General features: G+C 43.6%; 1 protein-coding gene across 1 annotated transcript in view; it reads right to left on the bottom strand.

Annotated features, from left to right (window-relative positions):
- Nucleotides 1–1,366: 1,366 nt before the first annotated feature.
- LOC126252656 (cytochrome P450 4C1-like) overlaps nt 1,367–27,589 on the bottom strand; it is a 121,218-nt gene continuing 94,995 nt past the window's right edge. Inside the window, exons 5-6 of the mRNA XM_049953559.1 lie at nt 15,761–15,961; nt 1,367–3,188 (exon numbers count right to left, since the gene is read on the bottom strand). Coding sequence (XP_049809516.1) covers nt 2,751–3,188; nt 15,761–15,961 — 639 coding nt within the window. The 3' untranslated portion in view covers nt 1,367–2,750. The remainder of the gene's footprint in view (nt 3,189–15,760; nt 15,962–27,589) is intronic.

Here is a 27,589-nt window from a genome sequence, read left to right on the forward strand (position 1 = left end):
CTTCACAAAAGCGGCTTACCAGGCTTCTCCATCTTGGCGGAGAATGATTTCAAGAAGAACAATGAGATGTGGTCATACTGTCATTGGTGAACATGCAGAGCTCTAAGAGTACCACAGCTTTCTGACAAATGTTATGACCACAAACATAAAGTGGTGTTGACCAGACGATGGAATTCTGCCCTGTGCAAGCAACAAGTACATATGGACCGAATGGTTGTGACTAACAAGCCTGACATAGCATGATAGCCAGATGAAAGGTCATGCCTCTCAATCAACATCTTAGTCTAGGTGACTGAATCTATAACGTTTAGGTGGCTCAGAATAAACTGAAATACGAGGATCTGACTTTCGAGTTCGGTGGAATTTGGAATGTGAAACCTGATCATATCATTATCCTTTGTGCTCTGCTATCAACACTACATAATCTGAAGAGCACTCATCTGTTTCCTAGGATTTACTAAACACAGTCAAATAAAAATTATTGTTCAGAAATAGCGTAAAATATTGTGTGAAGTACTGTAAAACTCTGAGTTACCAGAGATACTCCTGAGGAAGCTGGACGTAACCTGGGCAACTCCTACAATGCAATCACTGTTGTTTTATTATTTTTACTATGGTTGTAATTATTCATCTTACAAAAAGCTTTTGAAAAGCACTAAGAAAGTGTATGGTTTGATTTTAAAAAACTAGTTACTTCAATATTTCAGTTCATAAAGTAACTATGAAACTAAGCACACAGTTGTTCGAATGTAGCATTGTCCTTGAATATTTATAGTTATGCGCTTGCATTGATGAGTGCAGTGGGGCATCGACGCCGCATTTTTTGCTTTTTCTCTGACTATGCTCTAGCAATGAAGGTAAGAGATAGTGAGCGCATATGTGTTGCAAGTAGACAGCTGTAGCATACAGGCACGGTGACGTTACTGTTAAGTATTTTAATGTGGTTTCCAACAGTGTAAAGCATCTGACTTATTTCACAAAAGTGCACTTTTATAATGTCTGATAAACAGAAAGTGAGAGATATATACATGCACCAATGTGATACTGCCAGATCGACAATGTGAAATATGTTCGTAATATGATCACACAGAGAAAGTGTGTCCAACTGGGTCGGGTCTGAATTAGACATTAAGATTTTCGTAATAAAAAATAGAACCTTTCATATATATCACAGAATATTCTGGGCTTATAACTACAGTTCAAATGGTTCAAATGGCTCTGAGCACTATGGGACTTAACTGCTGTGGTCATCAGTCCCCTAGAACTTAGAACTACTTAAACCTAACTAACCTAAGGACATCACACACATCCATGCCTGAGGCAGGATTCGAACCTGCGACCGTAGCAGTCGCGCGGTTCCATAACTACAGTAATGGTCAGTCAATAGTCTGCTGTGACCACTAGTAAATCAATGTGTATGCAACTGTGTGAAGTGTAGGTGAGTACTTTGGATAAAGCGCTTTAAAAATATGTGCAAGTGTGTTCGTAAAATAAAGAATGTTATGTAGCATGCTGTGCACCTATGGAGTGTAGTCAAATCGCAGGTGCTGTGCAGAAGAGGAGTGGCGCGTTGCTGTAATCTGACTCGACGCAAAAGTGAGTGACTTTCACGAACACTAATGTATTTGTTTGAGTGGACATTTTCCGCAACAGCGGTTAAAATCAGTTGTTATTGGTTTTTCCGCCTTAAGCTTATTGAAATTTAACTGAAGAGAATTTTACACCAGACGCATTTCGCTTGTATTTATAAAACATCTTCTGTGCTTATTCTGCAAATTGGATATATAAGTTTGTATATTTTTCGTTGCTTTAGATTAAAAACAGGGTTTTGTCTATAAAGTTGGAGCGCAAATTACTTACGGTGTTGCAGCCTGTTATTTACACATTCTGTATTTGTGTTATTTACACTTCACTTCGCTTTTGCAGATCGAACTGAAGTTATGTGTGTTCTCACTCAGCACAAGAAAAAGTGCAAAGGAAAAAAATTGCCGAGTGTGCATGTGAAACGTAGTCTTTCGATATCAACTGCTGCTAATGAAAGGAAGTAAGCAGTTGTTTGGAGAATGTGTAAAGAAGAGGCTGGAACGCCGTAAGAAATTTCCACTGTAACTTTATAAACAAAACGCTGTTTTTAATGTAAATCAACTAAAAATGTACAAACATATGTATCCAATTTGCAGAATGAACACAGAAGATGTTTTATAAATAAGAGTGAAACGCGTCTGGAGTAAAATTCTCTTTGATCAAATTGCAGTAAGCTTAAGTCGGAAAAACCAATAACAAATGATATTACCGTTCTCTGAATGATGTTATCACCCTCTAGACCATCTGTAGGTCCACATGAGATTGAGGCACACGGTCCACATACCCGCCCAAGTGAGGACAGGAAATGCTGAACTCGTGCATTTGTAAACGGTTATAGGCGCCTCAGTCTGGAACCGCGCGACCGCTACGGTCGCAGGTTCGAATCCTGCCTCGGGCATGAATGTGTGTGATGTCCTTAGGTTAGTTAGGTTTAAGTAGTTCTAAGTTCTAGGGGACTGATGACGGCAGCAGTTAAGTCCCATAGAGCTCAGAGCCATTTGAACCATTTTTTGTAAACGGTTAGGGCACATACGCGACTATATAGCATTACAATCCCTCTTCGTACTCTAATTTGGCGAAACCTCGTTTCGGTATTTTGAACAGTTCAGGAAATGCAAGGGTTCTTCATACTCATCCTGTTCATACGTTCAGTTTTAGACGGCAAGCTAGGAAGCTACTGGTACATTATCCCATGGAACAAAAGAAACACGATAGCCGGTGAGTGGGTGTGCTGTGACGGAGTAAGGAATCTGCTCCAGCTGCTGCCTGGTGGAGCCGGGTCGGACGCGGAGCCTGCGCAGCACTGCAGCCAGCGCAACCCGCATCTCCAGGTCGGCGAAGCGCGCGCCCACGCACTTGCGAGGTCCTGTGCCAAACGGCAGGTAGCTGCCCGGCTGCCTGCTGGTGGCGCTGCCTCCGGGCAGGAAGCGGCCGGGGTCGAACAGATCGGGCTCAGGGAACAGGTCTGGCCGGCGGTGCATCAGCAGGAACGACACAAGCACGCAGCAGCCCCTCGGCGCCAAGTAACGACCATCGCACAGCGGCGTGTCCTCGGTCACCAGGTGCGGCATGTTGGGGGCTGTCGGAAACAGCCGCAGCGACTCCTGCAACAGCCGTACACGCACATGTGAACCGTATCGTGTTCCAAGGAATTTCCTGAACAGATCTTACATGGGACGCTGAAGTCCAGCACACAATATGTATCCCATAATTGATCTTATTCGTGTAACTCATTTGTCGAAACTACTCGTACATCAGTGCTACACATGTACGGAACCTGGGCAAAGTATATGGTAACACCCAAACTCAGGACACTACTATGGCTTATACGATGTAGGGAAACATCTTGAAGTCGTCTCAGAATGGATCATACAGGTCCTTTATGGTTTCCGAGGGCATCATATACCACTCTTCCTGTAAAATAGGGGCCAGTTCAGGTAATGATGATGGAGGTGGATAGTGACCATACACCCTCCTCTTCAAAGCAGTTCACAAAGGCTCGATAACATTGAGATCTGGTGACTGTGCTGGCCAGGTGAGATGTTACCATTAATCCTCGTGCTCACGAAACCAGTGCTGAACGATGACAGCTTCGTGAACAGAGGCCCTACAGCCTTGGTACAACACTTCACCTTTGAGGAACAAGTGGAACAAGTGTTCTGCCATAGGATGGACCTGATCCGCCAAAGTGGTCAGATAACACGTGGCAATAATGTGACCTTGCAGAGTAGCCATGAAGCCCATTGTATACCACAATACAGCTGCCCAAACCATCACTAAACCCCAGAAACGTTTCAATTCTGAGATGTATACTTGGCCAGAAAGGTTTAAACAGCGTGAAACAAGACCCATCCGACCAAATTATTTTCTTCCAGCACCTCATAGTCCAGATTTTATAGGTTTGGCCCCACGTTTTCCTATTAAGGGTATCTGCATCACTGATGAGTGGTTTTGGAACTCCAGCTCACTCTACAATTCCCTGCTTGTGGAGCTTCCTTCATGTTGTTTTGGCACTGACAGGGTTAGCCAGTGTGACGTTCCACTCTGCAGTGACTTTTGCAGCTGTCATCCGACTATTATTCTTCAATGACAGTCTGCCACGATCACTAAACCCGCACTTTAGTCCACATTGTGACATAGTGGATCAGGGTTTTCTGCTTTCCCTGTACACAGTTTAAATTTTCCATAAGTTATCTCCTGAAACAGCAAACATTTCGGCTCCCTGGGTTACGGGTGCACTTACCATGAAAGCATCAACTATTTCCCCACCCTCGAATTCAGTTAGCTTTGATATAACTGACTCACAGCTACACATAACACTGTTCTGACCACAACTGACAATTGCAGTATGTTGAGCACATTGCATAGGTGCTGTTCATACTGAAATTCAGCATCTTCGTTTATGCTGAAGCATACATTTTCGTGGTGTTTCCATGTTTTCGTTCAAACACTGCATGTTGTGATTAGTACACTGAGGTATGAATTAGTCTTGTAACACACTTGTAGATTTGAGCAGGAGAAAATTACACTTTGAGACGTGGCATAAGCCCCCTCTCATATTTCTATCTTACTGTGAGTAATTCGCTTTGGGGAAGGACAGCCGAGTATGGTCATTACAAGGGTAGTATTGAGAACTCAGAAGATATGAACATTTTCCTCTCCAATTGCACACAGTGAAAAGTTGCTATTCCTTCACACGCGGACTTCCCACGTAGCGTCTCTCGTCAGCCGGGTGGTCCGGTGACAGGCGGTTTCTGCTGATCTTGAAAGGGTTCTGCCGGCGGGTGTGAGGGAGTGGAATGGATGCTGTCCAGACGCCGACATTGTCATAAGAGTGGGGGCGACATGCCCACAGGGGCCTGAAGGAGCGCGGCTGGTGCTAGAGATTCCATTACTTCGCAGAAACTTAGTAAAAACACTTCCTGACGGGCTACCAGCGAGGCGTGGGGATGACTTGTGTTACCAGGCAGTCTTGGCGGGCAAATTCCCGCGTTTTCTGCAAAATCATAACTGTGATTGGCTTGCTCAGGGGATAGCTCCGTGACGTAGCAAAATCGGCGCAGAAATTGGCGCTAAGTATCTCCATTGGTGGAACAGTAGCGCTTCGGCAATAGAGTGGAATTTTCCGCCGGTTTTCGATTTGCTGATTGGAACGTTTTAAACATGACCACTGTCGTGGGGGCGGGAATGTTCTGTGTTTGGCTTGTACAGGTGCTCTTGAGAAAGTCGCCTCTCGCCTTTCGGTCAGAGTAGGTTACAAGACTGAGCTCTAGCTGCTCTGGACAGCCTGCCTTCCGTTGGCTGTGTAATATACTTTCATTTAATTGTAACTGTTTGACGAATTTGCTGAAGTTTCGACTTCAACATAACTTTCCGAGTACAGTTGGCAATTGAGCGTTCTGCGTACAAGCGGCCTATGTTGTCCGTCTTGAACAGTTTTGGTTAAAGTTGACTATCAGAGTTACCGTGTGACTTCGCTTGTTAAAATCAATCACTGTACTGTCTGTGATTGTGTAGTGAGCCTTCTTCGTCTCCCTCAGAGACGCATTTGTGTTGCTAGGAAGTGTTTAGTCTGGAACAACCAGACCAGGATAATTTGTTTCGGGCTATACTCGCGACATTATCATCACCACGACGGAACGCCGAAGCAACCAGGCATCGCCTCCGGTATGTGAGCCAGATCGTGTCCTTGCAGTTAAGAAGACAGCTTGGTAATACATGTCCGCAGCACCGACAGATTAGGGAATTTTGCTACGTGACAATCAGAGCTCAGCAGAACACACCTGTTCCCGTCTTTCCTAACGTGGTTCTGTCTTGGGTGTTCATTGTCTGAGTTGTCACTACTGTAGCGGCAATTAATGTTGGGTTGGCTGGGTGTTTCTCTTAAGATTTGAGTTGCAAGGAATTGGCTCCACATACCACTTGGTCATAAATGTCACAATCTAGTTTATGCTACAGCATCTTTGTTTATGTTGAAGCATACATGTTCGTGATGTTTCCATATTTTCGTTAAAACACTGCATATTGTGATTAGTACACTGAGGCATGAATTAGTCTTGTAACACATTTGTAGGTTTGAACAGGAGAAAATTACATTTTTAAATTAAATGTTGATTGCATCTCTATAGACCGCATAACAAACACAAAATTTGTGGCAATGCATATTGATTTTTAGTTTAAGTGATGTGAACATACAAAGATATTGTCCTCGCAAATTTAATGTGATCAGCATGTTTTGTCCTTAGAGTCCTGTCATCAGTGTGTGATGGCCAATGTTGTTTAGTTACGTACTCTTCATATGTACACTCGCTTCTTAGTTTTGGAATACTTTTCTTGAGCACTAGGGTGCAAAATCTGAACAAAAACTTTTAATCGAGCTCATTGCAAACATATGTTTCAAAACATTGGGAATTTTGAATACACCATGTGAGTACGTTTGCCAATCAGTCATGCACATCAAAAGTAACATTGATCATTACTGTCTATGATACAAGTTCTGCAAGATTTGGACTGAATTTACATTTACCATAAAAAAGTAAATAAAACTCAAAACACCATTTCGAACCAAGAAATCAAAGAAATTACTAAAACAAATTTATTTAATAAGGCAGTCAGAAGTACCTTCACAATTTAGTCATATTTCATAAAAATTACCTATTAAGCAAAACATTCTATCATACTATGCAGCGAAGGATTACGTATCTTACATGGAGTAGCTGCTTGGTAAAGAAAGTAGGACAAATAAATTCTACAAAACATCCATCATTTCACATAACACTTTCACACTATATTTTTCCTTCTTTTTTATCTTTTCTGGAAGAACTTAGTCCCAAAGCTAAGTAATGTATGACACTAAAACTTCGTTTTCTTTCTAAACTCAACATCTCACTGTTAATAGAGGCACGCTCACTCAGTCTTTCAGACTAACAAATAAGAAGTTGAAGAATACAGAAAGGAAACCAAACATAGTCGCTATAGCCTTGACATCGACTAACGGCGTGTGTAGTGTCACATTATGAAACAACGTGCGTATAGTGTGTGTAGCGTGTGACTGGGGACCAGAAATGAATGAACGGTGCAGAACTATACTTTGACAATATTGTAATGATCTAATAGTGAAAGGTTGCCAGACAAGAAAAGAAGAATCATGTAAATATGAATATTAGTTGTAAGCTGTTAACAGTGCAAGCCGCTTTCGTCAGTACATTAAGAGGTCATACGAGTCAAAAAACCGCTGATTGGGAATTAGAGGTAAAAAGCGATGCAGTCATGTCCCATATATAAGGAAACAGGTCAAGATGCCGTACGTAGAAGACCTGAAACGTGAAGCAAGCCAGAGTTCCAGAGAGCAGCAGCAGCAGAGTTCCAGGCTGGCAAGAGTTCCAGATCGAGCAGCCTCGGATGACAAAGAGCCAGCAGCAAATTCTACGTAGGTGAGCATTATCTTTAGTTTAGCTTGTACACCAAGGACACCTTGCTTGCCTGAACATACCTCTGAACTAGGGCTATCGGTTTCCATCGTACATTTGTCTACATGTACCTATGTTTATACGTGACTTTCTTTGCAGCGAGTACTTGAACCTAAGGATCCGATTGAAGCAATAGAATCTGACACTTCCATGGTCCGTGATCTGTAGCACCTCGCTGTAGTACTCGCTGCAAAGAAAGTCACGTATAAACATAGGTACATGTAGACAAATGTACGATGGAAACCGATAGCCCTAGTTCAGAGGTATGTTCAGGGAAGCAAGGTGTCCTTGGTGTACAAGCTAAACTAAAGATAATGCTCACCTACGTAGAATTTTCTGCTGGCTCTTTGTCATCCGAGGCTCCTCGATCTGGAACTCTTGCCAGCCTGGAACTCTGCTGCTGCTGCTCTCTGGAACTCTGGCTTGCTTCACGTTTCAGGTCTTCTACGTGTGCGGTGTGTATTCCCGACTCTTGACAAGGTTATTGGCTATGGTGGATACTTTTTGATTAACTTGAGATTGTAGTAGGCCTCATCTGTGTTTTTATAAACACTACGGTCTGTGCTCTTCTGCATTTTTATTGCAGACACATGAAGAAGCAATAAAAAACAGAACAGGAAGCCAAGCCAGAGTCTCACCTCCTTTCATCACCATGTGCATCTTTAATACTATTAACGATACGGCCTATATAACTTATATAACTTCTCTGTTTTTTTCTACAATGTGACTTCTGTATCACCAAGCTGGTTCGTATAACATCTGTGTAAATGTTTTATTCGTTATTTATGACCATTTATGTAACTGTAATAATCTAAGGATGCATTTTCAAAAGTAATATGGTGTAAAAGAATGGAAATGTTGAATCTTTACTTGCCATACTGGTTCACGAATAGAGCTGTCGCTTCGTAATCATGTAGAACACGGAGGGAAGCCCCTCTGCAAACACACTGGCTTGGCAGGAACAGAAAAGGTGGACTTGGCGGTCGAACTGCAAATTTCTTTTGTAATAAGAGTCAGTCGGTGGCTAGCAGGTAAAGTATTCCCATCTCTTGAACTGAACAAGGCAAGAAGAACTGCAAGATTATACACTATGAGATCAAAAGTATCCGGACACCTAGCTGAAAATAACTTACAAGTTCGTGGCACCCTCCATCGGTAATGCTGGAATTCAATATGATGTTGCCCTACCCTTAGCTTTAATGAAAGCTTCCACTCTCGCAGGCATACGGTCAGTCAGGTGGTGGAACGTTTCTTGGGGAATTGTAACCGATTTTTCACGGAGTGCTACACTGAGGAGAGGTATCGATGTCGGTCAGTGAGGCCTGGCACGAAGCCGGCGCTCAAAAATATCTCAAAGGTGTTCTATAGGATTCAGAACAGCCCTCTGTGCAGGCCAGTTTATTACAGGGATGTTATCATCGTGTAACCACTCCACCATTGGCATTATGAACAGGTGCTCGATCGTGTTGAAAGAGGCAATCGACATTCTAGACTTGCTCTTCAACAATGGGAAACAAGAAGGTGCTTAAAACAACAATGTAGGCCTGTGCTGTGATAGTGCCACTTAAAAAAAAAACAAGGAGTGCAAGCTCAGTCCATGAAAAACACGACCACACCATAACACCACCGCCTCCGAATTTCACTGTTGGCACTACACACGCTAGCAGATGTTCACCGGGCATTCACCATACCCACACCCTGCCATTGGATCGTCTCATTATGTACCGTGATTCGTCACTCCACGCAACGTTTTTCCACTGCTCAGTCGTCCAATGTTTACGCTCCACCAAGCGAGGCGTCGTTTGGTATTTACTGGCGTGATGTTTGGCTTATGAGCAGCCGCTCGAACGTGAAATGCAAGTTTTCTCACCTCCTGCCTGTCATAGTACTTGCAGCAGATCCTGATGCAGTCTGGAATTCCTGTGTGATGTTCTGGATAGATGTCTGCCTATTACAAATTAAGACCGTCTTCAACTGTCGACGGTCTCTGTCAGTCAACAGACGAGGTCGGCCTGTACGCTTTTGTGCTGTACGTGTCCCTTCACGTTTCCACCTCTTTATCACATCGGAAACAGTGGACCTAGGCATGTTGAGGAGTGTGAAAATCTCGCGTACAGACACATGACACAAGTGACGCCCTATCATCTGACCACGTTCGAAGTCCGTGAGATCCGCGGGGCGCCCCATTCCGCTCTCTCACTATGTCTAATGACTACTGAGGTCGCTGATATGGAATATCTAGCAGCAGGTGGCAGCACAGTGCACCTAATATGAGAAACGAATGTGATAGGGGGGTGTCCGGATACGTTTGATCATAGAGCCTATAATACAGCTTCAGATGTGGATGTAATTTGGGTTATTATTCATGCCATACTCTTGCTAAAAAGAGAATTTCCAGAGCTAGTTAAACAGCAAGAGCCACAGATACTTTTGCCGCCTTTTATTGACGGTAAAGAAGACCGAAGTTGCCATTACCTTCATCTCCAGTTGAGTATTGGATAACTGTATGGTCTATTTATGCGGTTTCTTTCTCAATTTTAAGTTTGTGCCCTATACCTTTGTGTTTGTCAGTCATATTTTATCATTAGTCGTTTACCTAGACAGGGTCGTATACCAAGTGCTACCATATTCCACATTATCCTATTTTATTGAGCTGAAAAGCCATTTCATTAACTTTTGCTACAGTTAATAAACTCTGTGGAGTAGCAGATTTCATTATTATTCAGTGAGCATGATTCTTAAAGGACTCCACGTATTTTTCATACAAAAATAATTAAAGTTTCAGCATATTTCAGCTCCCTAGATAAATTTATAATATTCAGCTAAAAATTGATCTTATTGAAATCTCTGTACAGTATTACTGTTGCATGCAAAAACGGCGGTGGTCATGAACAAATACTGCCTAGTAGACTTTGAGGGGCCAACATAAGAATTAATTATTGTGCAGATGTACAGGTGTTTTTTTTCTCATATTGTATTGTGAGTAAAATATTCAGCTTTGATGTAAATCCTGGGGCACATTAGTTTCTGGTCCCCATTGCTAATTGTTGAGCCATATGTAAGTTTCATATTACAATTACAGCATTAATGAAGTGCACATGTCAGCTATCTGACTTTTGTGTGCTGTAATAAGAAACGGGCTCAACTATACTAGATCCAGGTACCACATGTTCTATTTGAGCTAACTAGATAAGGAAGCAAATGCGTCTTCAGAATGCAAATAGTAACAGGAATAGAGAATATAATTATCTGACAGCCATTTCAAGGACTTTTTTTCCAATAATTAAGCTGATAAAAGAACTTCTTGTCCAAACTTATGTTGCTCCACAATTACTAATTATTTATCTATAATAATAAGATGCTTTCTTCCTCAATATACAGAAAGTAAGTGTTATTGAGAGCCAGTTGCTGCAAAAAAGGTTAATATTCCTTCTGTGTCGCTCATGCCAAATTAATTCTACCTTGCCTGATAAATTGCGGCAGTGCTTAGTATCTTATCTGCAAAACAAAATATCAGTACCAAGTATGGTCAATCCCAATAGTAATCTTTTTCATGAACAGAGATAGTATTTGGTACAACTTTGCCTAATTAGGCTGGCGACCATTTCTTTTCAAGTAATTACAGTTTATCCGATAACTAATGGAGCACTGGTTCTATTCCCGTTTGTTCTGCTATTACTCCCTTTCAGTAGAAATCTTCAGAGAAACAAAATCAGTCGGATACCTTTCCATTACGCATGATCATGATCAAATAAGTATACATTCACAGGAATAACATTGTCAGTGGTTGCCAGATCAGTAGTAACTGATAGCGTTGTACGCATCCTAACATCCCAGACATTCTGTGCTGTCTCCAGTGACAGAGACTTGATAAATCTCAGTGTGACCCCGTCGTCGTTTCACTTCTGTACACAGCCGCTCGTGTACTAAGAAACGAGTGGCCAAAAATTCCGCGTCACCTCTGGTCTGAGAGTGAGGTTCTAGGAAATTATGTTGCGGTTCATACAGGCTTACAATATTATTAAACAACTTCTTTGAAAAAGCGCAAGTGTATAGGCATAAGGCGAGTGAGGTAAGACTGTTTTAAGCAGACTGACCTTGTATGCGGGAAGGTAGAGGCTACATCTTTCATTTGGCCATCCTTATTTAGGATTTTCATGGACTTCCTAAATTACTTCAGGCAAATACTGGAAAGATCCTACTATAAGGACACAGCAGACTATATGTCCCATCCATGCCAAACTAGCACTGCAAGTAGGTAATGTCTGTATCCATGAATCATGTTATATTTGCTGGTCTTAAATTTTAATATGAATTCTTGTAAAAGTGATCCACGGATAAACGAAATTACTACAAATGCTAATACTACGATACTGTAAATCACACTACTTATTTGTTATTAAACAGTAGAGATGCCTCATTTAAACTGTAGTCTAAGTCTATTGTCAGAGTAACTTAAATAAGACAGTCTACGTATCAGTAAATAATAATTTGAAGTTTGAAAAGTTGCTTTATTTAAACAACTGTTCTAACTGCTGCTCGAACACATGGCAGTTACGTGTAGACGATAGCCTTCTATCGTTAACAGTCGACATTCGACGTTGTTTCATTGGACTAATACAATTAACATCACGTAGTAATGTCTAATTGTCCTCATAAGTGAGTTAAACGCCTATGTGTTTCTTTAGAAAGACGGGAAAATTAATAAAATATTTTACACTAAGCTAATTGTGCATGTCTTTTGCTTAGTAAAATTACAGCGCATAGGGGTAAATTTTTTTCAGTTATCATTGGTGTCCGTTATTAGGTTGTAGAATTTGGCAACTTTAGTCGTACCAAACTTATCGACTTGTACTCTTTTGCTTATTAATATTTTTTTAAATTGTAAAGTGGATAGTCAGTCAAAAGAACTTGTGTCGACGGGATTACCGTCTCCTGAAACTCTAAAACTTACAGAAGAAATGAAATAAAACAGGAAGCAAAGAGACGCCCAGAACTAGTACGTAAAACGGATTGTAGTCGTAGTGGTACAAGCACATGGAATGAAGGCAATAATACGAAGGGAGTAAGCCAGAGCTGTAAGCCGTCTACTACGTTATTCAGTCGGAACGTAGAGCATGCACTAAAATAAACCAAGGAGATATTTGGAAAAGAATTAAGGATCGGGGCAAATATGTAAAAACTTTAAGGTTTGCTGGTAACGGATAACATGGATCACACCGCCAACCAGTTGCTTGTTGACAGTTTAATCAAACCTTTACTTAGGTTTCGACAGATATAAACCTATCTCCTCAGAAGATGTAATGACACCTAAAAATAGTATACATTGTAGTCAGTACCTGGTAGTTATATGTGCAGCAAAAAGAAACGTCAAGATTACATACACTTGAAATATAAAATAAACTTACGTGTTACACAATGTGTGAAAAGAGAAACGAAGTCACAAAGCTTAGTCAAAGGTAAAATGATCCACATAAATGTTATAGCATAACTATAAGGTTTAGTCATCAGGAAAAATGATCCATGTACAATCTAAGGCTACATTCCAGCGTCTATAAAGTAAGATCTAATAATCGTCCTTGTTTCTATAAAGGGCAGACAGGAAGAACTGTCAAAGGTAGTGTCAAAGAACATTTATTGGGTAAAGAGGGCGGTAGCGTTCATAGCTCTACTTATGACGAATATCTCGTACAATGTGTACAATCCCCTATGAATCAGGAAGACGCGGTTCTTCTGCTTAGGAAGGAGAAGGGTTTTGGATTGGACTTTCTGGAGGAACTGCAAATTTTTAAGCACAATTTCAGTTATAGGGATTTTATTCAATCAATGATCGATTTCAGCTTAAAAACAAACTTTTTCGATTGGATTCGGCTTGTTCCTAAATTGACATAGCGGCTATAATGGCTCTTCCCCGCTGTTTCAACATATGATTTTTTTTTCAAATACGTAATCTGTCATTATCCTACTTTTTGTTCACAATTTGCATAGGTTTATATCCTTTTTTGTAATTTTTGTTATATTACTGTTTCTTTAACATTATTTTAATGTGCACTGAACAGCCAAAGAAACTGGTACACCTGCCTAAAATCGTGTAGGGCTCCCGAGAGCACGCAGAAGTGCCGCAACACGACGTGGTATGGACTCGACTAATGTCTGAAGTAGTGCTGGAGGGAACTGACACCATGAATCCTGCAGGGCTGTCCATAAATCCTCAAGAAGATGAGGGGGTGGAGATCTCTTCTGAACAGCACGTTGCAATGCATCACACATATGCTCAGTGTCATGTCTTGGGAGTTTGGTGGACAGAGAAAGTGCTTAAACTCCGAAGAGTGTTCCTGGAGCCACTCTGTAGCAATTCTGGACATGTGGGGTGTCGCATTGCCCTGCTGGAATTGCCCAAGTCCGTCGGAATGCACAGTGGACATGAATGGGTGCAGGTGAACAGACTGGATGATTAACTCTAAGAGTCGTTTCTAGACGTGTCAAGGGTCCCATCTTACTCCCACTGCACACGCCCAGTACTATTACGGAGCCTCCACCAGCTTGAACAGTCCCCTGCTGACATATAGTGTCTATGAATACATGAGGCTGTCTTCATACCCGTACACGTCCATCCTCTCGATACAATTCAAAACGAGACTAGTCCGACCAAGCAACATGTTTTCAATCATAAACAGTCCACTGTCGGTGTTGACGGGCCGAGGCGAGGCGTAAAGTTTTGTGTCGTGCAGTCATCAAGGGTACACGAGTGGGCCTTCGGGTCAAGAAAGGCCATATCGATGATGTTTCGTTGAATGGTTTGCAAGCTGAGACTTGTTTATGGCCCACTACTGAAAACTGCAGCAGTTTGCGGAAGGGTTGCTCTTCTGCCACGATGAAGGATTCTCTTCAGTCGTCGTTGGCCCCCATTGGTTCAAATGGCTCTGAGCACTATGGGACTTAACATCTATGGTCATCAGTCCCCTAGAACTTAGAACTACTTAAACCTAACTAACTTAAGGACATCACACAACACCCAGTCATCACGAGGCAGAGAAAGGCCCCCATTCTCGCAGGATTTCTTCCCTTTTGCAGCGATGTCGGAGATTTGATGTTTTACCGGATTCCTGATATTCACGGTACACTCGTGAAATGGTCGTATGGGAAAATCCACACTTCATCCGTACCTCGGAGATGCTGTGTCCCATAGCTCGTTCGCCGACTATAACACCACGATGAAGACCACTTAAATCTTGATAATTTGCCACTGTAGCAGCAGTAACAGTTCTAACAACTGCCCCAGACACTTGTTATCCTATACAGGCGTTGCCGACCGCAGCGCCGTATTCTGCCTGTTCACATATCTCTGTATTTCAATACGCATTTCTCTACAGTTTGCTCGGCGCTCCAGTGTAATTTTATTGACATGTAAGGCGAATGCCACCGCTTCTTATGTGAGCTCCACCTAGGCGTAAGATTCGTGCTGGCTTGTTGCTGCTGGCCTATTTGTTGTCTGTTTGTGTGTGTGGTGCACGATGCATTTTTACTGTTGACTAAGCCATATGACTTCATTTCTCTTTTCACACAATATGTCACACGTCGTTTTATTTTATATTTCCATTGCATGTAGTCCGCAGCTCGTGGTCTGCTGTAGCGTTCTCTCTTCCTGCGCACGGGGTCCCGGGTTCGATTCCCGGCGGGATCAGGAATTTTCCCTGCCCCGAGATGACTCGATGTTGTTGTGTTGTCTTCATTCTCATCATTCGTCCCCATTACGGTCGGAGGAAGGCAATGGAACCCCCCCCTACGACCTTGCCTAGTCGGCAGGTGCGGGTCTCCCGCATCGTTCCCTACGCTCCTCGGAGTATGGGACCTCATCATCATCATCATCGTATGTAATTTTCATGTTTCTTTTTGCTGCACGTATGTCTTCGATGTACTGGTTGAAAAACATGCTGTTTGTGGGTGTGAGGGTTTAGATTTGTCGAAACCTAGCTAAAGTTTTGAATAAACGTTTGACATGCAACTGGTTCGCTGTATGATTACCCTTATATCCGTAATTCTACACTTGCTGACTACTGCCATGTTTAAGATTTTACCGAAAACGATGTAAATCTGTCAGACAGCTCAGGGCGTGGTGCTGCCTGCGTGGTATCACAGTAAATGCCTGCAAAACGAAATAAAAGCTACAACTGCGTGCTATCCAGAGATGCTGTAGTATTCCATACCTTTATAATAGCGTCTATGACCGTGAGCTGGGAGAGGTCAGACACAGTGGCTGGCCTCAGATAGTCGTCTCCAGACCCGAACACGCCATCCAGCTGCCTCTGCGCCGCGTCCTGCCACTCTGGGTGCAGCCCGAGCAGCGCCAGCGTGAAGCCCATGGAGGCTGCGGTCGTCTCCACGCCGGCCACAATGAGGGTGCGTATCTGAAACAAAAAAAAAAAAGGAGGCCACGGTTAATGTCCTATCGGCTTCATAGGACAGGCAAGTGTGTGGGCGTCTCAATTTTCCAATGAACGAGTTAGTTAAAAATTAAAAGCTCAGTGTATTCATTGTGTCGGGTATACTGGTGAGAAAAATAATGAGACTGACAGCACTGCGAGCGAGCTGGTAACGCCCTGTTTTTCTACTTGTGTAGACCTGTGTGTTCAGCCCTTCCAGATGCTCAGCAAGAGCTTCAGCTTCATACTACCATTACGTGATTTTGAGAGCGCCATTATCGGAGTTGTGTTTTTGTTATGTGTTACGAAAATCGAACAGCAGAGAGCAGAGTTTAGAAAAACGTTATGCTATCAAGTTTCGTGATAAAATTGAGGAATCCGAGGGTGTGATCTTTGAAAAGTTGAAACAAGCCTATGGGGCATATGGAGGCACAAGTTTATAGATGGTGGCACAAATCATTTTTGGAAGTCCGAGAAGACGTTGAAGACAATAAGGATGACGGGTGACCTGTTACACACTTTCAGCGAACATCAAATTTTGACCGGATACTTGCATATGATAAAGGTTTGTGCCAAAATAGTGCCGAAAATCTTCACAACTGAACAGAAAGGCAATCGTAGAAACGTGTGTGTTGCTGTCCTTGAGAGGACTGCCAGTGACCACGAATGGTTCAAGAATGAAATTTTCACTTTACAGTGGAGTGTGCGCTGATATGAAACTCCCTGGCAGATTAAAACTGTGTGCCTGACCGAGACTCGAACTCTGGACCTTTGCCTTTCTGGGGAAGTGCTCTACCAACTGAGCTACCCAAGCACGACTCACGCCCCGACCTCACAGCTTTAATTCTGCCAGTACCTCGTCTCCTACTTTACAAACTTCACACATGCTTTCCTGCGAACCTTGCAGAACTAGCACTCCTGGAAGAAAGGATATTGCGGAGACATGGCTTAGCCACAGCCTTGGGGGTTGTTTCTAGAATGAAATCTTCACTATACAGCGGAGTGTGCGCTGATATGAAACTTCCTGGCAGATTAAAATTGTGTGACGGACCGAGACTTGAACTCGGGACCTTTGCCTTTGGCGGGCAAGTGCTCTACCAACGAATAGTTCAGTCAGGTGATCACAAGTGATGAATCCTGGATTTATGAGTACGATCCTCAGACAAAGCGGCAGAGTGAGGAGTGACACACAGATATATCTCCTCAACCGGAAAAGGCTCGAATGAGCTGATCAAAGAGCAAACCAATGCTTATTTGCTTTTTTGACATTAGGTGTGTCGTGCATAAAGAATCTGGTCCTCCAGGAAAAATTGTCAATCCAGTGTTTTACAAACATGTACTTTAAAGGCTCAGTAAGAAAGATGAATTGAGTGAGATCAGATATTGCAGACAAGTGGATGTTGCTTCATGACAACGCCCCATGGGACACGGCCACTTCTGTCACAGAATTTTTGACCTCAAAAGGCGCTCCTGCAGCTCTACAGCCTGATCTGAGTCCTTGTGACTTTTGTATTTCCCCAGAATTTTTTGTAAAGAAATAGAGTAAATGATGATTTACATCTGTGTGATATTCTTTATAATGCAGGAGGCACAATACCTTATAATTTAGAAAAGACTCAAGAGAGAGGCAGAAAAGCACACATGCAAACATCACCAAACACATTCGTGTAAACAAATGCACAAATGCACTTGAAAATACGAATACGTTCTCGAAACGCGTTGTGCAAAGCGAAAAATGAGTAACATGTGCTGTTTTCATTATTTGAAACAGACACACGTTTATTAATTCCCATTATTACAAGGTAGTTCATCCCTCTCTATTTATGGACGTGATGTAAGACTTCATGTTGCACTTTATTGCTATAGCCTTCCTTAAGCAGGCGATCTGCAAAATCGGAGTCTCCTTTCCTAAGTTTCCAACGGCTACGCTGTCACTTCAAGTGTACGCATGTAGCCCTACCAGACTGACCAATTTAAAATTTGCCACAATTGCAAGCGATTTTGCATGTAACACTCTTTTCCAAAGTTACCATTGCGTAAAAAGCGAGCAAAACTTTTGTACTCACAAAATCATGTTTCAAAGTTCGTGGATTTAAGCTTTGTGGTTACGTTCAGAGAGACTTTTCCTAATATGGAATTCCACATTATTTAATGAGTTCTAGGGATGGTGGATTGAGAACCGGGTGAAGAAGAATGCGCCTGTCTCTGTTTTCTGTGTGTCATGGAGTCCACCAAGGCAGGAGAGTAGCCACAGTTTGATGATATTCGTTTGATTGTATTTAATTCAATTTGCAAGTTGTCATCAATCATGGTGATGGATATCAGATGGTGTATAATTGATTGGAAGGCAGCATGTTTACGGTCATCGGGAGATGGGAATTGGCAGGTATTGCAATATATGTGACGGCGGTTTCCTATGGATCTTGAAAGTATGTAAATGATCGCTGATGTCCACAGGTAGATTAAAATAATTTATGCAGTTAACCCCAAACGCCAATGTGAGTTTTTTATTGTTGTGTTTAGAATTTAGGTGCTTGAGGAATGTTTGAAGTTGTCTGGTAGTACCCGTTCGTAAGCACAACACCTTATCGACACACTACACCAGTATCCAACCTTGGAAGGGAGTGTGTTATTTTCCAAGAAATGTTTTTCAAAACCCTCCAAGAAGATTTAAGCAAGGGCAGGACTGAAGGGGAATTCCGTATCCAGACCATTCAACTGTTTTTATATCTTGCCGTTGAAACAGAAATAATTCTGAGTTAGGCAATTGCTTGTAGCTAAAATTAATTCATCTGTGACAACTGGGTTAACACTTGATTTATCAGGTGCGATTCCATACGGAACGGATTTGCTCAGCGACTGTTTATTTAAAGTTGGGAAAATGTATAGCAATCAGTTCCTAGTTATCTGTTGATTGCAGACCTACAACGCAAAAAAAAAAAAAAAAAAAAAAAAAAAGGCAACAAGAAGAAGTTGTGCGACATAAAGGAAAGTTCGTAGGCTTGTTTCTAATTCTGAACGATGATGTCTACTCAGATTTCGTACCAGTTACATAAGAAAATTTGGAAATTTGTGGTAAGGTCTTATGGGACCAAACTGCTGACGTCATCAAAAAAATTGGTTCAGATTGCTCTGAGCACTATGGGACTTACCATCTGAGCTCATCAGTCCCCTAGAACTTATAACTACTTAACCCAACTAACCTAAGGACATCACACACATCCACGCCCGAGGCAGGATTCGAACCTGCGACCGTAGCAGTCGCTTGGTTCCGGACTGAAGCGCCTAGAACCGCTGGGCTGAGGTCATCAGTCCCTGAGCGTACACAATACTTAGTCCAACTGAAACTAACTTACGCTAAGGACAACACACACACACACACACACACACACACACACATACACACACACACACACACACCCGAAGGAGGAATCGAACCTCCGGCGGGGGGAGCCGCGCGAACCGTGACAGAACGCCCAAGACCGTGCTGCTACCCCGTGCGGCCAGTTGAATAAGAGTGGCTTTAATAGCGCCACTACGAGGATGCAAATCAGGTTGGCTTTAAATCCGTCCTGTATTGGCTGTGAGCGTTAGTTACATTTAAGACTGGACGTGTTGGTGAGTTGATGTTAGTCAAGAATGTCTTTAAGGTGAAAAGGATGCCTTTATCATCACCTCACTGAGTTTGAATGAGGTCGTTTAAGACGGCTACGAGAAGCTGCATATTCCTTCTGCGATATTGCAGAAAGACTTGGCAGGGGTGTAGCCACTGTACATGATTCCTGGGACGGTGGTCACGAGAACGTACAGACGCGAGAAGACCGGGCTCCGGACGGCCACATGGCAGTACTTACACCATCGTGTTCGGTGTATGACTATGGCGCATCATACTGTATCTAAAGCAGTAATTTGAGCAGCAACAGGCACCACAGTGACACAATGAACTTTTACAAATCGGTTACCTCGAGGACAGTTCAGAGTCATACGCCCTGAAGCGTGCATTCCACTGACCCCAAACCACCACCATTTATTATTATTTATTTATTGTTCCATGGGACCAAATTAAGGAGAAGTCTCCATGGTCATGGAACGAGTCAGTACATGAAATTATAACACGATAGTAGAAACAGATAAAATGAAATATAAGAAACATATTCAGGCGACAATTCGTAAGTTTAAATAAAGAAAATCAACAATGTAACACTGGAATTTGCTTAATTTTTCAGCTCTTCCAGGAGCTCCTCGACAGAATAGAAGGAGTGAGCCATGAGGAAACTCTTCAGTTTCGAATTAAAAGTGTTTGGGCTACTGCTAAGATTTTTGAGTTCTTGTGGTAGCTTATTGAAAATGGATGCAGCAGAGTACTGCACTCCTTTCTGAACAAGAGTCAAGGAAGTGCATTCCACATGCAGATTTGATTTCTGCCTAGTATTAACTGAGTGAAAGCTGCTAACTCTTGGGAATAAGCTAATATTGCTAACAACAAAAGACATTAAAGAAAATATATACTGTGAGGGCAATGTCACAATTACCAGACTATTGAATAGGGGTCGACAAGAGGTTCAAGAACTTACACCACATATAGCTCGAACACCCCGTTTTTGAGCCAAAAATACCCTTTTTGAATCAGAAGAATTACCCCAAAAAATAATACCATACGACATAAGCGTATGAAAATATGCGAAGTAGACTACTTTTCGTGTTGAACTGTCACTTATTTCAGATACTGTTCTAATGGTAAATAAAGCAGCATTTAGTTTCTGAACAAGATCCCGAACATGGGCGTTCCACAACAGCTTACTATCTATCCGAACGCCTAGGAACTTGAACTGTTCCGTCTCGCTTATAATATGCCCATTCTGTCTGATCAAAATATCGGTTCTTGTTGAATTGTGAGTTAGAAACTATAAAAACTGAGTCTTTCTGTGATTTAGCATCAAATTATTTTCCACAAGCCACGAACTTATTTCATGAACTACATTATCTGATACTGTTTCAATATTACAAGCAAGATCCTTCACCACCAAGCTGGTATCATCAGCAAACAGAAATATTTCTGAATCACCTGCAATACTAGAAGGCATATCATCTACACTCCTGGAAATGGAAAAAAGAACACATTGACACCGGTGTGTCAGACCCACCATACTTGCTCCGGACACTGCGAGAGGGCTGTACAAGCAATGATCACACGCACGGCACAGCGGACACACCAGGAACCGCGGTGTTGGCCGTCGAATGGCGCTAGCTGCGCAGCATTTGTGCACCGCCGCCGTCAGTGTCAGCCAGTTTGCCGTGGCATACGGAGCTCCATCGCAGTCTTTAACACTGGTAGCATGCCGCGACAGCGTGGACGTGAATCGTATGTGCAGTTGACGGACTTCGAGCGAGGGCGTATAGTGGGCATGCGGGAGGCCGGGTGGACGTACCGCCGAATTGCTCAACACGTGGGGCGTGAGGTCTCCACAGTACATCGATGTTGTCGCCAGTGGTCGGCGGAAGGTGCACGTGCCCGTCGACCTGGGACCGGACCGCAGCGACGCACGGATGCACGCCAAGACCGTAGGATCCTACGCAGTGCCGTAGGGGACCGCACCGCCACTTCCCAGCAAATTAGGGACACTGTTGCTCCTGGGGTATCGGCGAGGACCATTCGCAACCGTCTCCATGAAGCTGGGCTACGGTCCCGCACACCGTTAGGCCGTCTTCCGCTCACGCCCCAACATCGTGCAGCCCGCCTCCAGTGGTGTCGCGACAGGCGTGAATGGAGGGACGAATGGAGACGTGTCGTCTTCAGCGATGAGAGTCGCTTCTGCCTTGGTGCCAATGATGGTCGTATGCGTGTTTGGCGCCGTGCAGGTGAGCGCCACAATCAGGACTGCATACGACAGAGGCACACAGGGCCAACACCCGGCATCATGGTGTGGGGAGCGATCTCCTACACTGGCCGTACACCACTGGTGATCGTCGAGGGGACACTGAATAGTGCACGGTACATCCAAACCGTCATCGAACCCATCGTTCTACCATTCCTAGACCAGCAAGGGAACTTGCTGTTCCAACAGGACAATGCACGTCCGCATGTATCCCGTGCCACCCAACGTGCTCTAGAAGGTGTAAGTCAACTACCCTGGCCAGCAAGATCTCCGGATCTGTCCCCCATTGAGCATGTTTGGGACTGGATGAAGCGTCGTCTCACGCGGTCTGCACGTCCAGCACGAACGCTGGTCCAACTGAGGCGCCAGGTGGAAATGGCATGGCAAGCCGTTCCACAGGACTACATCCAGCATCTCTACGATCGTCTCCATGGGAGAATAGCATCCTGCATTGCTGCGAAAGGTGGATATACACTGTACTAGTGCCGACATTGTGCATGCTCTGTTGCCTGTGTCTATGTGCCTGTGGTTCTGTCAGTGTGATCATGTGATGTATCTGACCCCAGGAATGTGTCAATAAAGTTTCCCCTTCCTGGGACAATGAATTCACGGTGTTCTTATTTCAATTTCCAGGAGTGTATATAAATAAGAAACAGCAGTGGCCCCAGCACTGACCCTTGGCGAACGCCCCTCTTAACAGTGCCCCATTGGGACAGAACTTCAGTGGTATCAAGCGAGAGTTCATTTCAGGACAGAGTCGAGATATGTTGTGTTTCCTGATGAAACCTATTTTGCCTCAGTGCTGTGTGTTGGTTAGAAGCAGGCCAGCTGAGGACCTGCACCCAGCCAGTCTGCATCCTAGGCACACTGTACCTACACCTGGAGTGTGGAAGTGATTTCGTATGACAGAAGGAGCACTCTCGTGGTGATCCCACGCCCCTTGACTGCAAAATTGCACGTCAGTTTGGTGATTCGACTAGTTGTGCTGCAATTCATGAACAGCATTCCAGGGAGTGTTTTCCAACAGGATAACGCTCGATCATATACGGCAGTTGTATCCCAAAACGCTCTATAGTGTGTCAACATACTGCCTTGGCTTGCTCGATCACCAAATCTGTCTGCAATCAAGAGTATGTGGGACATCATCGGATGACAACTCCAGCGTCATCTACAAACTGCATTAACCTGCCTGTATTGACTGACCACGTGCAAATAGGCATGGAAATGCATCCCACTAACTGACATACGGCACCTGTACAACACAATAAATGCATGTTTGCATTCTGTCGGTTACAGCGGTTATTAGTGTACATGCATTTCAGATTTGCAATGGCTTATCTCGTGCTCACATTAACCTGTGATCCCGCAATATTAATCACTTAAATATGTTACCTACACAAATGTACTTCCGAAATTTAATTATTCCATGTTATTTTTTGTGTTGCGGCTTTTTTTCTTGATAATGTGGATTTCAACCACTGTGTAGCTACTATCAATGATAAAGAAATAAGAATATATTACAATTAGACACAAGCATGAATGGAAACATACTATAGTACTATAGGCTTTGCAGAAGAATAGACGATAAAGTAACATACCACTAAGATTTAACTCAGATCGTTATCGCTTGCCCCTACAAACAGCCCCTACTATACTATCCATTTCAATAATTCAGCTCACACCAAGGCCGTTGTTTTCAATTATTACACGGATAACCTGAGTTATACTTGTAATTCTGTAATCTAAACTAATCTTACATCTCATTTTCCCTGAAATAATTCCTCTCGTCTTAGTCTTAAAACAAGCATTAGCATTGACATCTTTGGAAAATGAGACACTCAGTAAATGTACTAGTTTAAAATCTTTTACCCTAAAAAAATTTCTCTGCTACACATTCTTATCCTTGGACCTGATGATGGCGGAACATCCAGAAAGAGGTTTGTATAATAAATAGTAAATATTGTAGAATGGTAAGTAATGGCTCTGAGCACTATGGGACTTAACTTATGAGGCCATCAGTCCCCTAGAACTTAGAATACTTAAACCCAACTAACCTAAGGACATCACACACACCCATACCCGAGGCAGGATTCGAACCGTAGTGGTCGCGCCGTTCCAGACTGTAGCGCCTAGAACCGCTCGGCCACTCCGGCCGGCTATTGTAGAATATTATGTCAATGTTGTGGGCGTTTTCGGTCAGTTTAAAAAGATCACTCACCTTGACCGAAGGAAACCAGTAACCCAAACCATGGATGTGAATGCCAAGCCAACTTTGTGTTTCAGCTGATTGCAAGATGTCAGAGGCATTCTACTACAGGAAGCCATAAAGGTATCAAATGTGGAAGTGGCAAACAGAAGTGGAAATCCGTCCACATATGAAGGGAAAGTTGGTGCGCAGTTCAATATAGATGTCACAACAGTTAACGAACATTCAGTCAGGAACATCCGAACCTGAAAATTGAAAGAGACCTCATCTTGAGTGAGCACAATGTCATAATCTTTTTAGTTGACTCTTGGAGAAATGAACTCAGAGATAACGCTGCACTAAATACATTAACAACACGATAAAACATAAGGGAAGCCGAGTGGTCATTTGAGGAGTATTTTCGGTTGTCAGTGCCTGGTGGAAGAATGTGACAATGTGGACACAAAAGCTCAAGAGCTCGTGGCCGTAATACAAGAGGCCAAGAAATGCGGAATACCAGTCATAATACGAACAGGCTGGATTTCAAGAAGAGTCTTCCAGAAATGCCGCATCCCAGAAGACGGAGCTCGCAGACTGGGCAGACAGAGAACTTAAGCGGCAATGTTAAGAGCTGGAACCGATTCGTGGCTCAGAACCTATATCTTGAACTATGGGGTACGCCATATCAAATCGACTGTCAAAAGATTAAGTCTCCGACAATGTTACCAACTCTAGAACTAGCAGACGGCTGCACGACAGAAAACTGGCAACAACCTGCGTGATTACTGATGGACACACTCTTTCCAGATGACACGGCAGAAGATGAATTTGATGAACATCGAATTAAGGAACAAAAGTATGGAAGCATACTGTGGCGGCGGGATAGTTCGTCCTGTTTCGGAAGAGGAAGTGAGGGAAGGAAACCTGAAACTGAAAAGGAAGAAATCATCTTGTCCTAAAGACATCCCTGCTGGTGTTCTATATGCCCTTCATACGCACATAAGTTTATATAAGTACCGACTCAACAACGCGCGTTTACTGCAGAGAAGAATACCGGGTAGACGAAAGCACACATTACCTAGAAAAACGCTGAAGACAAGGTACTCTAGCTCCAAGTCCTACAGACCAATTTGTCTTCTCGGTACCTTAGAGAAAATTCTGGAGCCCGCATCTCGTGGTCGTGCGGTAGCGTTCTCGCTTCCCACGCCCGGGTTCCCGGGTTCGATTCCCGGCGGGGTCAGGGATTTTCTCTGCCTCGTGATGGCTGGGTGTTGTGTGCTGTCCTTAGGTTAGTTAGGTTTAAGTAGTTCTAAGTTCTAGGTGACTGATGACCATAGATGTTAAGTCCCATAGTGCTCAGAGCCATTTGAACCAAGAAAATTCTGGAGAAACTTCTACGTGTTGGACTTCAAGAGAAAATATTTCTTCATGGAACTAACTGCCCACAATAAGGTTTCAGAAGGGAAAAGTCAACAGAAGACTGTAAATAAGGCTGTAACAGTTGCAAAATACGCTCCGTATAAATTTGTTGTAGCCTTAATAATGGTCGTAGCCGACGCCGATGCCGACCTTCAGTGGCCAGCACTCAGGGATTTGTACTGCACACGAGCGCTATACAACTGTTCTAACAACTACTGCCAAAACAGGAGCACCTCTGCCGTGCCAAGGAGAAACCCTTACAAAATACGAGGGTTGTCCAGAATGTAAGTTCCGATCGGTCGCGAAATGGAAACCACTGGGAAAATCCTGTAAAGCTTTGCACAGACGTGTTGGGCAGTCTCTCTAGTATGCCCGTAGATCGTGTCGCGTCGCTCTTTTCAGTTTTGTGTAAACAGTTAGCGCGCAAAGATGCGTAGGGAATAGCGTCTCCGCCAACTATGAGGGCCTGGTTAGAGATTTCGCCTGTGTCATGCAACCCACATAACACAACTGTCGAGCAGTTCCTTCTTCAAGCCAATTCTCGGCCGCACACTGCAGGGGCAATGAAGACGCTCCAGCAGCGTTAGCGACGCGAAGTGTTTGATTACCCACAACACAGCCCGTGAGTCTCATCTCTGCTCACAAGAACCTATGGTTATGAAGCAAAAAGTTTTCCACAGACAACGTGCTGCATACCAGTGCACATAACTGGCCGAAAGCACAGGCGGCTGCTTTTTATGACGAGGGTATTGGAAAGTTGATACAACACTACGACAAAACTCGAAGTTGGAGCGGCAACTATGTAGTAAAGTAGATGGAAGGTGTAGCTAACTGTTGCAAATAAAACGTTTCTGGTTTTCACTGTGGTTTCCATTTCGCGACCGATCGGAACTTACTTTCTGGACAACCCTCGTAAATCTCGAAAGGCCGCCCACAAGAATCCGTAAGTGTCCCAGTCTTCTGAGATCTGGTACTTGAGCCGGTATTAAGAAAGCTGCAGGGTAACGAAGAAGCCGTAGGAGTCGTGGCGTATGCCGACAAACTGATGATCCTTGTGAAGGGAGACTCCCGAAGTAGCCTGGAAGATGGATTTAACATAGTCCTTCAACAATTACATCAGTGGTGTCAAGGAGTCGTGGTGGTGGAGGTGGTGGAGAGGGTTGTATGGGCGCACGACGACAAGGTCTTTATCGCCCGCTCAGTAACAGACTGAGACGGTATCAAGAAAATACTCAGAACAGGAAGATAAAACAGAACCAAAAACACAGGTAACAAGGTTGGAAAAATATGTGCCTACCCACACCGAAACCTGGGACGAAACACGCCGCCAGCAGTAAAAGATGGACAACATAAGAAGAAAGTGGTAGAGGGGGTTAAAACAATATAGCAGATGAAAGTGGCTGGCTGACCGCAAGGAAAAAAGGGAGGAGCCAGCCACTTTGCAATGCACTAAAACCTCCAGCCTAAAAGTTTAGGCCAGAGTCCAGACACATCACAAAACTTAAAAACCCTAGACACACACGTCTCATCATTAGCTGAAACAGAAGGCAGATCCCCATCAACTTGTGCTTCTGCCCTTGCATCACGGTATAAAATGCAGTCTGTTAAAATGTGCCGGGCAGAGATGTGCACATCACAAGCATCACAAAACGGAGGATCCTCCCGCCGTAATAGAAAGCTATGTGTCAGAGGACAGTGCCCAATACGAAGACGTTTGAGGGTCACTTCCTCCCGCCTGAGAAACCGGCAGGAGGAACGCCACGGCCAAGTTGTTGACTTCACCAACCGCAATTTATTGGCCGTCACCGCCAGCCATTCTTCTTCCCACAACTCCATGCACTTCTTGTGGAGTGCAGAAATGACACACTGCAACGGAATAGGACACTGGACCACATTCTGCTCTCTGCAGGCCTCCTCGGCAGCCCTATCGGCCTGTTCATTGCCCCATATTCCGATATGACCAGGCACCTAGCAGAAGGACACCTCCTTACCCCGTCGTTGGAACAAGTACAGTTGGTCATATTTCAGCTGGACCATCTCCTCACTTGGGTACAGATTCTGCAATGATTGTAAGGCACTAAGAGAAACGGAGCAGAGGAGAAATCGATTGCCCCGAACACGATTCATCTGCTC

The sequence above is a fragment of the Schistocerca nitens genome, chromosome 4 (assembly GCF_023898315.1).
Source record: "Schistocerca nitens isolate TAMUIC-IGC-003100 chromosome 4, iqSchNite1.1, whole genome shotgun sequence".
Taxonomy (NCBI): Eukaryota; Metazoa; Arthropoda; class Insecta; order Orthoptera; family Acrididae; genus Schistocerca; species Schistocerca nitens.